We start from the raw sequence: 12,121 nt of genomic DNA on the forward strand, positions 1-12,121 counted from the left end.
GTATTTTTTTGGCATGGAGGAGGAGAAGCCTAGGAGGACGCCTCCTTTCTCGTGTTGCAAGCCAATCAGGTCGAGGTGTTAAAAAAAAAAAACAACAAAAAAAACCACAACGGCAATCTGTAAGCAAACAGCAGGCTGTGCCCTGACTGGCTGCGCCGGCAAATCCCCCCTCTTTCCCAAGTAAACTGCATGCAAAAATCCCACATGATCAAGCAGCAGCGCCCGTGCTCGGAGCTGGCTGCGTGCACCTCCTCCTCGCCTTCATCGTTCACGCACACCGGCGCCAGATCCCGCCTCGGACACACGCGTGTGCATGTATGTATGCGTGTGTACCTCCTATGTTCCGCGTATATATCTCTGCGGCTGCCTATCTCACACACGCATGCACAGAGACAGCCTAGCACGCCAGGCTCCTAGCTTTTCCAGGCTGCTGATGTCGGATTTACACGCAGTGAAGGGACCGGTCATTGCAAAAGGGGGCGTGACTGTGTAAAGATTTTTTTTTTCCTCCCATAAAGCAATTTTTTTTTTTTTTCAAAACTGACTTTTGCCCCTCCAATCCTCGTCGCTCTTTACGATCCCTCCCTGCCTGCCGCTGCATTCAAGTTTATTTATTTGCCTGCTGGCGCGGTATATTTTTCCTTGCTGCTCTTGCTGCTGCTTCAGAGGGAAAAGGGGAGCAGCTGTTGGGCAGGATCGAGAAGAAGAACTGGGGGGCTTTTTTTTCGATCTCCTTATGTAGTCATCTGAGGGGTGGATTCTTTTTCTCTCACTCCCCCCCCTGCTCTTTCAAACTGTTTTGTCCTTCCGCAGAAGTTGATGTTCCCGGGACTGGACCCTGATTTATCACAGAGAGGCTCCGGGAGGCTGAAGCAGGAGATTTCCGCATCTCGCCGTATCGCTCCGTTCGTCCCCCGAGCAGGAGAGGCCAGCCAAGACCAGCATCATCAGAGGAGTTTGCAGGCTTGATTTTCCCCTTCTCCGAGGTTCTGCTTTTTTCCACGCCCTCTCAGAAAACATTTTTTTATTGCCATCTCCTTGGTTTCCACGCCGCAATATTTCTTGGATTGGCCGTTCTTTTTTTTCTGCCCCCCTCCCCTTTTTTTTTCCCTTGCCTTTTTTTTTTTTTTTTTTCCGCCTTTGCTGTTGCTCAGCCCTTGGTGCATCCACCGCCCAGGAACAGGAAGGACAAGAAAACCACTCCACAAAGTCTCCTTCAAGACACTCTCTGTGCTGCAGAACAGGCTCCCCAACTCCATCAGCGCAGCAAACAAACTCCTCAGGGCTTTTGCTTTCCTCTTTTTTTTTTCTTTTTTCCTTTTTTTTTTTCTTTTTTTCTTTTTTGTTTGTTTTTCATTTGCGGGCGGCGGAGGGCCGGGAAGGAAGACACAAACTTTGTACTTTAAGATCTCCTGGTACTTCTCGCCCCTCTCCCAGCCGGCGGCCTTTAATATACTGCCAGGACCCCCCGTGGGCTTCCAGGGCGAAGATCTCCTTCCCCTCCTTCCCGTTCTTCTCCCCCCTTTCCCGCTCGCTCCTTCCATTCCCGCGTCCCCCGGCCGCCCCCGAGCCGCGGGGCCGCGCCGCCAGCGCCGCCGGGGCCGCTCGCAGGGGGCGGAGGAGCGGCGCCCCTCGCCCGCCCGCCCGCCGCGCCGGCGGGCCGGTGTATGTCGTGCCGTGGGCTCTGTACGGGACTCCCAGTGAATGAGCACCTCCCGCCGCTTGCCGCCGCCGCCCGCCTCGGCCCCCACCTCCCCCTGCCGGGGTGAGGCTCCCTGAGGGACCGCGGACCGCGCCTCCCTGCCGGCTGTCCGTCTGCGGCGGCAGGCGCTCTCGGCTTGCTGCGGCGCAGCACGCCGCGGAGCCCACCCGCCTCCGCGCCTCGCTTTTCATTTATTTCCTCCCCCTCCACCTCCCGCGCCCCAGCTCGGTCCCGTCTGCCCCCCCCCCCCTTTTTTTTCTTCTCCCTTTCCTAATTTTTCCCGCATCCCGTCTCGCCGCGCCGCCGGCCGGGCGCGATGCCGCACGTGGAGATGCTGCTGCTGGCGGCCGCGGCGCTGTGGGTGTGCGTGCGCGGGCAGGAGCCCGGCGCCAAGGCGGTGGCCGACCGCTACGCCGTCTACTGGAACAGCACCAACCCCAGGTACGCGGGGCGGCCGCGGGCGCGCAGCGGGCGGCGGCGGGCGGGAGCGCGGCGGGCGCGGAGCGGCGCCCCGGCGCTGGCGGCTCTTGCCCAGCGCTGGCGGCTCTTGCCCAGCGCCTGCAGAAAGAAACTACCCCGGCTACAAGCTGGGGTGAAAAACTTTGTTTTTCGGGGGGGTTAAGGCTACAGACAGCGACGCGGGGGCGGGTGGTGGTGGTATTTTTCTCCTCTTGCCGCCCCACCCCGGCGCTGCACCAGGCTAGCCGCTTCCCCGGGCTCGGCCGCCGCCGCCGGTGCCCGGGCGCCGGGCGGGTGCGGCCCCGATGCGGCGTGGGCGCCCTCGCAGCGGGGCAACCCGCGCCTGCGGCCGAGCCTGCTGCAGGAGTTTGGGTGGGATGAGGGAGCGCAGGTAGCGGCCACCCGCTTGTGCCCCGGCGGGCTACTGCGGCCCCGAGCCGCCCGCCGGTAGCGGGGAGCCGGCCCCGGGCAGGGAGGCGGGGGTCTCTCTCCCCGGCGGGACGGAGCGGGGCGGCCGGTCCCGGCTTCGCGGCAGCCGCGGGCGGGATCGCTGTCAGCGGCGGCAGCCGCGGCGGAGGGGTGGCTTTCCCCCTGCCCTGCCCTGCCCTGCCCGCCCGGCGGGGGGCTCTCCCGGGCAGGCTAGAGGTAACCGTGAGGAAGCGAGGTAGGTACGCCGTCCCGGCCGGGGGGATGCCCGTGCCGCCGGGGACGGGACGGCGCATCGCCGCTGTCCCCTTCGGGGCTGAGCGGTGCTGGCACAGCCTCCCCGCGCCCCTCGCGCCGGAGCGCTCCAGGAGATTTCCGACATCAGCCTCTGCATGCAGTTCAGCGAGCCTTCTGCTGGGAAGGGAGGTTTCGTTTAATTTTTCTGGAGTTTTCCCTCATGTTTAGCATCAGAAAATTTCAGCCCTGCTCCAAATGGTGTCCATGTGTTTGGGTAAAAAGTCACCTGAGTATTAAATTTTTTGCCTTGTTAAAGTGTGTGTGAGCAGACTTACTTTTTTTTTAAACCTGTCGAGCTGGTCTAAGTAAATTTGGGAACATTTTATCTTAGGATATCTCTTTTTTTATGCTTCTGATACTGCTGTTTGGTTTGAGATTAGCACATTGATTTTTGTCACAGGTCATGTTTTTTAATAGATCTGTGTTGCCTGCAGAAAACTCCTCTGCTCGGTATTCCAGAGTAGGCTTCAAAATAGGTGATGCAGAAGTTAACGGGCAGAATTTTCAAGTGCCCAGAGTTAGCTAGTCTGTGCAGCACTTTAATACTGTGTTCCTAGTAACAATGCCTCAGCCATAAATAGTTGGCACAAAAAGCTCGAGACAAAGAGCATTTATCCAAAGTAACAATCATGCTTGGGAATGATAAGGATCTATAATTTAAATGCCCATCGCTACATTTTCCTCTTTTTACATGTGTCACTGGAAAAAAATTGCTCAGAGTAAGAAAGACGAAAACTTACTTCTCATATCACACATCAAAGAACATACGTCCCAAAAAATTGCTTGTCTCTCAAAACCAGTTTTTTCTGTTGTTCTTAGGCAAAATGAAATGTAATTGTTGGAAAAAAAATAAAGTAATATTCGCAAATCCCACTGGGCAGAAGGAGGATTGTTGAAAGAAATAGGTTTGACTGAATGTACACGGTGCTGGCATAACAGCTAAAATACTTCAAAAACAATCTTACATTCAAGATTTTTCACTTCTGCTCTCTTGAGTGTGATGAGCTTACACAGTAACTGCACATAGGTAAAGATAGTTGAAGCACAAGCAAGGCTTACCTAGTCGTTAGGTGTTACACATTGAATGGATTTGTAAGGATTCTAGTAAGTTTAATCGTATTTTATCTGTTAATGAAATCTCTTCTTAGTCCAACATTAAACATCAGCAGATTGCAAAGAAAACTTAGTTTTATTATTCTTCCAAACACTAGAAGAGTTAATTGTAAGATGTTTCTAAACATTCCCTTTTAAAAATAAAGATTTCTTCTTGTTTTCAAATATTCACTGTGCTCTCACGATGGAAGTATCTATTTGAACATGTCATGTTTATTCGTGAGTTAAAAATATGAGAAAGAGCAGGGTGCAGATGTATTTCTCCTTCGTTTTATACAGTGTGCCAGTTTTTGTGTGCTTTCAAGTTACACGGTCATTACAGAAAAACAGGCAAACACCTGAATGGTGGGTGTAAGAGACCCAAAGAAAAGAAAACGCTTCTGTTTTGAATTCGTTTTGTCAGAATCTAAGCTGAAGGCAAAATTCACTTTGGTTATCAAAATTTTTAGAGCAGTTAACAATGTTTCAGGAATAACTTCGCAGTGATTTATCTGCTTCCAGAGACAGACTCAGGAGATGAACAATCTGTTTTTTATACACGTGGAAATAAGTAGGCATGCTTACATGGTGATAACCATTTGAAATTAGAAGACAAAATATATTTATTTAAACACAAATGCCGCCATTGTGCTTCTTTATTGTTTTTATTTAGAATTTACAAACTGCTGCAGAACTAATTAATTCACTTTAAAAATGAAATGTCGATCATTTTGATAGTGATTCAAGGCACTCTAAATTAAAGTTTCATCAAAACTTTGAAGAATTTAATAATGGTTTTACTTCCCTCAGGTATGATGACATTTAGGTTTTTAGTATGAAATTCCAGCAATTTATTGAAATACATAAAGATCTCATCCTAATTAAAAGATACATTAGTAAATTGATGAGTGGCCCAATTGATAAGTGCTCCTGGTGTGAACAATATTTGGTAAATAAAAAATCCTAAGAGTCTGTTAGCAAAATTCATATCACATTTCTTGGTTAGTTGCCAAAGTTCTGCTGGAGCAATTAAAAAATGTTCTATGATCGTTATTGTTAGCATGTATGAGTAACAAAGTTGTATATTTTTACAGAGCCTGTCTGTTCTTAGAAATGTTTTAAGTATTCCCGTGCCTTATTTTTGTTATGTATTTAATTATCAATGTACATGAAGTACCATAAATGCTGTAATCCAATTCCAGATGAGATATGTTTAAGTATTAGGATTTTGAAATATAATAAAATAAGTTTTTTTTAATCCTTTTTTTCTGGATTGGCAATTAATCCTCAAGTAAGCTTGAAAATGTGTTGTAATATTTTTGTCATTTATGTAGACTTAGAATTAAATGTACATAAATTCTAATTATCACTTTAAAGTGCATTAGTCTTTCAGCACTGTTTGCATATGTGTTCTTATACGGGACAGCAAAATATTATTGTCAAAGAATATTATTCTGAATCCAACACTTAAAATAGTTTGGGGAGTTTGTTTTGTAGTGGAGCATATTCATTTAATCCTGATTACTATTGTCCTTGTAATTAGAATTCAGCCAAAATGTCATATACCTGGGCGAAATTTTGAAGCGGTCTACTTGCTTGGTGCTTGCTACTGCTTTTAATCTTGTCAGAGTTCAAGCTGAATTATTTGTTGTAATTATTGCTGCATTTTTCTGCTTGCAGGATTGTGCTTCAAGATTGTGGTTCATATTTAGGTATTTCCCTATACGTTGTTTCAGTGGCAGGTTATATAGCTTCATAAATTGTTCCTAGTTTCAAGGTGGTTAAAAATACTTGCATTCCAAGTCTAGTTTCTGGTCATATATAGAGGCCAAACCTTGTAATCTCATGAAAGCAAATATGTTTTATTAGGAATATTATTGGATTTGACTGTATCTTATACAAGAAAATTGTGTATAAAGTTTCATCCACAAGATAATTATTATAAAGACATAGGATGCTGATATATTTTCTGTTTGTGTGTTTATGTGGATAATATAATCAAGAAATCAGATGGTAGTGAGAGAATTTAGGTACTGAAAAATCATTTCAGCTTCAACTGGTGAGTTCCCATAATTAAGCTGGATACCACAATTTGATCAATATTGCTAGATGTTTTTTTTAAGATAGATACTAGGGAGCAGCGAACAGAAAAATGAGTGGATGCTTCTGACAATTCTATGCATAGACGAGAATTTCATAACCTGGATGTCTAAACTTAGGTGAATTTTGTAACTGAGTATGTAGGCACTGATTCAGAAAAGCATCTGACTTCCCTGAAGTGCATACTGACACACTTAAGTTCTGTTGCAGTTGTGTGGATGCATGGATGTGTACTTAAGTGCCTCCCTGAACCAGCCAAATGCATAGACTTAATTTTGAGAGGCTCTGACCATGGCTGCTCATGCACGCCTGGCACTTCTCGGGAGTACGCTGGATGGATGCCTGAGTATCCTACCATCCATTTATATGTGTTTGCAGATTTCACCATGGCATGTTGGTTGTATATGCTGAGGTCTAATGGCTGTTTTTGTGTTTGGTTTGACTTGTTTGTTTTCCATCTAGAAATAGTTCTGCCTATGTATGGAGATTAGGGAAACCATGCAGAAATGGTTGGAATAGGAAGAAGGCAGTTAGTGTGTTAAGAACAACTAAGAAGTTGGGAACGAAGAGGGGCAAAATCAAGGCATTTGCTTTGGTTTTGGTATTCCATATAATTTTCATATGTCAAAGGAAGTATAAGAGCTTAAGTACTTGGGATATACACACACACACATATATGTATAAAAAAGTATTTTGAAAAAGAATAGCTTGTATTTTGAGAGCATTTTATCCAGCAGCTTGCTCTGAGAGCTGAAGAAATCTCTGACTGATTTCTTGTAATTAAAAGATCGGTAGTAGAGCCTTCCAGTTCTTTACACCTGCTTTCTGTGCTTTTAATTGTTTCACTAACACCTTGTGCCTCCAAAAGAATATTGGTGTTTATTTTAAAAGTGGGGTTTTGAAACATTTTGAAACATTCTATGGAAAAACTACACAAAGAACAGTAATTTCACTGGCTTCCACCTTCATATGAAAAGCACCTTGTTAAGTGGTACATGGTCTTTATGAAATGCTGCTTATTAAATCTTTTCTAAATGCACATAGTGAGGACCATTCACTGCATTCTTTCTGCTAGCCCTATATCCTTTTGGAGAGGGACAGATAAAGATGAGCCTTCGTTTCTCTCCCCTGTTGCTATGATCCCAGCAATCTACCAGCTTCATGCTGGGCTGAGAAAATGAATGAATGCAATTAGTCCTTCAGGAGTCATGGTCTTTGCATTCATATGGAGAGGCATATGTAATATATATACATTCGTGTGCGAATATGTATGCTTTTCAATGCATATATATGTATACGTACTTGTATTTATAGGTATACATACTTATGCATGTATACGCATATATATACATATGTAATGACACATTGAAGTGTATCATTAGAAGGTGATGCGGTGCAGAGTAAATCATGAATGTTGTGTGAGAAGAAAAATCTCTGAAATTTTTTAATTGATGAACTCTTAAATGTTTAGAAAATGAATAGCTTTACAAACTAATTCCCAGGTCCCATCTTCCAGCTAAGATCTTTTGTTTTAAAATTAAAAGTAATAATAAAAAAATTATTTCTAGATTCTGTGTTTTCGTTCTTGGCCATCTTCCCATTGTGCTGTTTCTTCGTACGCTAGTAGTCCCCAGGTCAGTAGGTGGGCAGGTAGATAAGCAAGCACTCAGGCACACAAATGTAAAATGAAACACAGAAGATTACAGGGATATACTTTGAAAACTCTCTGGGCTTATTAGAGTACCTTGTTATTGCTTTTTCCTAAACCAGTCTGTTGCTGGGCATAGTACTGCATTGTTGAAATATTAGACTTCAGGAAAGCACGTAAAGAAGGCTGGTCATTTGGATCACCTTAGAGAAGATTTTAACAAAGATGCAACTTTTCCTGGAGAACGCATGAGTAGACAGTAGTTTGTCCATAGCTGTGAGATGTACCTCTCTTGCTTTGGCTCACTGTTCGTTTTTCAATTTTTTTTAATGCAATTAGAAGTATTTTGGAACTGGGATTTTCTTCCAGTAATCACTCTTTGCTCTGCTATCCAGTTTTGAGCATTGTTTTTAAAAAATGTCTTTAGTCTCGTGATTAATCTTCCAGTGTTTTTGAATGGTGTAATTCACTGTTGAGGATAAAGGGCCCTGTTTTGTTTAAGTTTTCATTGCACTTGTGCTTAAAATTTAGTCAGTCAGCAGCACACCAACATAATGAAATGGAAACGTTTGGTTTAAAATAAACAGACACGTTATTGAAATTGCTTTCTGGTGGTATTACAATTATTGTGAGTAAGTCCTACTGTAATGTACTTCAGCGTAGCTGAATGGAAGAATAGAAGCCTTCACGCATTAGAAGTCTTCCTTGCATTTTTGCATTCTCCATATTCATTGTAGTCTCTACAAGCTAGATTATAGTTGAGCTCATTTAAAATGGTGGGTATTATTTTATAGTGTGCAAACATGTATAGATGTCTGAAATCCTCATTTTTAAGAAACTGAGCATAGATTGTTCCATTACAAAACCACAAATTCCACTCCTACACATTTGTAAAAATAATTTGTGTTAAAATCAAATATTTGAAAATATATTAAAAAAGGATGCTGTTCCGTGAAGATTGAGATTGTATTTCTCTCCTGTAGAGTGCCAAGGTTTCCAATAAAAGAAAAATACCCCCCCAATGTTGGTTTTTTTTTTTCATCTGGGAAAACATCCTTCATATTTTGCTGTTGACAGGTTGATGAAAATACATTGTTAGATCCTAGTTTAATGAAAAAAATGAGTTTGTTTATTTTTGCTTGTTGCAGAATGTAGAGAAGTTGTTTGATGCCTGTGTTCTGTTAACTGGTATGTTAGGAGTTCTGTGGCCATTTTTCTGTTTAAATGCACGACCAGTAAAAATGCTGTCAAAAGAAAAATCAGCTAATGAGAAGATACACAAGAGTCCTGTTAATTAGCAAGATCTGCTTGAATTGCTAATACCAATTTATAGCAAATTCTTCAGGTTTGGCAATTTTTACTTGAAAAGCCTTGAAAATTACAATTCTTATTGTCACTTGCATTATAATCTAGTGGAAGAATTTACCTATCCATGCTGATACATGGCGTGGAAAAAAGGGATCGTAGGCTGACAAAACCTGTAAGTACAGCATTAGTTAATTTTCACTTTGTTAATTTTCTTTTCTGTCATTAAATCAGCGTATTAATCTAATGAGGAACTGTTCAACATAATACCCGCAATAAAAAATTTTACTTCGTGTTTATCACTGACTAACTTCGTATTTTTTGTTTGTTTTCATTGGACTCTTGAAGAACCATCTTATTTGATAGGCACCATTTTTATTTTTTTATGATAGTAATGAAATGGTGCTGGAGTGCAGAGAAGGAGTGATTTGCTTGTAATCATCTAGTGAGGCAAAAAAACGGAGTAGGAGATAACGTTCGCTTTGACTCTGATTAACCTCTGCTAAAATATCTTTGTTCCATTCTTAAAGATAAAATTTGGCCTCGTGACATTTAAAAGGATGCATATTTTGACAGAATGTATTTTGTGCTGTAATTAATGTTTGCTGTGTAGCATTGACATTCTTTATTTGTTAAAACTATATAATTTTTCCTCCCCAAAATTACTTCATTTTTTTGCTTTGGGGTGGATGCTGGCCAATGGCGGGCATATTCACACTGAGTGAGTTGTTCGTCGGTAGTAGTTGAGCGCTGCGGCCTTTCCCTAGTGGGTAGCGATGAAGCACTACCTTTTTGCTTTTGTGGGCTTCAAAGTAGTATTTTTCATATTCATATCACAGTTCAGAAGAACTTCCTTCTCTCTGCAGACATTCAAATCAACATTAGCTTATCACACAGGGAATTGCTAAGAAATATATATAAATTTTTATTATAATACTAGTACTGTACATAGGATTTTTTATTTTAATTTTTACTTTACATTTCTTTTGTAAACAAATTTAAGTATCTTATCTCAGTCTGTGCCTTTGAAACTGGAGCTGAATATATTCTAAAACTTTTTGTCAAAACTAAACAAAAAAATACCAAATCTCTCAATGTCTAATATTTTGTTGTTTTGGTAGTGCTGTATAAATAAAATACAGCTGTATTTTTTTGTGAGGAGACAGAAGAAAGTATTTTACTTTACTTACTGATAGATTTAATGATCAACTTTGTAGCACAGTTATCTGTCTGCGATGCTAGTTCATCAGCGTCACATAAGGACTGCTAGCAGCTTTAATGATGTTGGGTCCCCTGGAATTGTTAAAAGTTGTTGCAAAGAAATTTGCTAATTAATGTTGTTAATGAGCAGGAAAACCAGCTGCATTGTTTTTTTGGTTTGTTTTTTTTTTTTTTACTTTAGTTGATGTCTAATCAGATTTAAAAATAGATAGTTATGTATTCATACAGGCAGGGCGTTTGGTGAGCAGAAGTTGAAAAAGTAGGAGCTATCAATCCTGCTCTCTTTGCTATTGTTTCCAGAAAAGAAGGAAATAAAGAGAGACTCTGGAATTTGAAAGTATTGACCTTCTGACATGCACACACAGCATGGTCATTGCACTGGCACATAAAGTGCCTTAAGCCACCATAATGGCAAACTGCATTTTTGAAGTTACTGATATGAGAGCCAGCTGGATGGGGGATGGACAGCCAACATTGATTCTGCAGCTATTTGCAAGTAACCACTTTAGAGCCAGACAGCTTCACTTATATATTCCCAAACTTACTACTTAGGAATAATGTTGCTTTGTTCAGCTTAGCCAGGGATTTGTGACTGCTACATAGACTTAGAACCGTTTGGTCCAGAATTGCGTGGTCATTCTTCATAGAGATCTGCTTCACAGAGTAATTTCATTCATCTGTTGGTGGGGGAGGGACGAGAAACAGTGAAGGGACATTCAGATATAGCTTTCTTCAAGGAAAATGCGCGTCCACATTAGCTAGTTGCTTTTTTAAAGCTTTTTAAACATAAAGGCAGAGATTTGGATCAAGTCGTTAAAAGCCAATTCAGACCCGTGTCTTCAGACTACATGTGATCTCCTGGATAGGTAGGCTCTCCATGTATAGTCTGGAAAAGACCTAATATTTTATCTACTGCAACAGCTCTTTCCCCTGCCCCCCCGCCCCACCTTTTTTTTTTGTTTACAGTTATTGCTCCAATACATTTATACGTCTTTTTGCAGTTCTCCTGGGGCTTAGTTTATTAAAAATTAGTGATCCATCACAAAGCAGGGTACAGTACAAATACTGGTGTTCCCAAAAGGGAGTTTTTGTGCCAAACCAGAAGAAATAATAGGGATACAAAAGCTGCCAAAAAGCGTGTCTCCCAATTGCTAATTAATCAGGCGAAAAAGCACCTCAGCAACTACAGTTGAATGTGGGACAGTTTATTGTAAATATTGAATAAAGATATGTTAAGGGGGCATAGTATCTTTCTGTTCGTAGCTATGTATCATTAAAAAAAAAAAAAAGAGTCAACTATGTGCCAGAGTTGGTGGGGATTTTTTTTACATTGATGGCATTGTTAGTGGATAGACTCTTTCAAAAAACCTCATGCTACTTTTGAACAAAAAAAATTACCATTTTGTCTATTTATTTTTTCTGTTTGTTTTTAAGGTGGTGGTTATTAATAATAATATCTATAGACAATAAGCAAAGCTTTAGAAAATATATTTTAGAAAACTCATAACTTCAGTAATCTGGGTTACAAGGTATGGGAGAAAAAGAACCATTGCTGGTATCCAAAGCTGCCAATCACTCTTGGCACAGCTCCCATCATGGTTGCTGTGCCCATAATTAAATGCCTGTCATTAGTGTATTTTTCCATAACATTTACAATGGAAAAGGCAAGGGGTCCTTGCAGAGCTATGGCTGTCAGGGGAACAATAAAAACTAATTACACACTCTGCTGTCACCATTGTCAGCTCTGCTTTTGGGGGGAAAGAACATGGAAAGTGTGTGCCTAATAATTATATATATAAAATTATATATATACAATACCCAATTGGGGAAACTCAGTCATACTGAAGTGACATTTACTTGGAAGTTTATTA

At 41.8% G+C, this 12,121-nt stretch overlaps 1 protein-coding gene across 1 annotated transcript in view; it reads left to right on the forward strand.

The window, feature by feature from the left end:
* The first annotated feature begins 1,360 nt into the window (after positions 1–1,360).
* The window catches only part of EFNA5 (ephrin A5), a 227,987-nt gene continuing 217,226 nt past the window's right edge, over positions 1,361–12,121 (forward strand). The window contains exon 1 of the mRNA XM_075136188.1: positions 1,361–2,143. Within this exon, the coding sequence (XP_074992289.1) occupies positions 2,019–2,143 (125 nt within the window). The 5' untranslated portion in view covers positions 1,361–2,018. The remainder of the gene's footprint in view (positions 2,144–12,121) is intronic.

The sequence above is a fragment of the Calonectris borealis genome, chromosome Z (genome assembly GCF_964195595.1).
Source record: "Calonectris borealis chromosome Z, bCalBor7.hap1.2, whole genome shotgun sequence".
Classification (NCBI taxonomy): domain Eukaryota; kingdom Metazoa; phylum Chordata; class Aves; order Procellariiformes; family Procellariidae; genus Calonectris; species Calonectris borealis.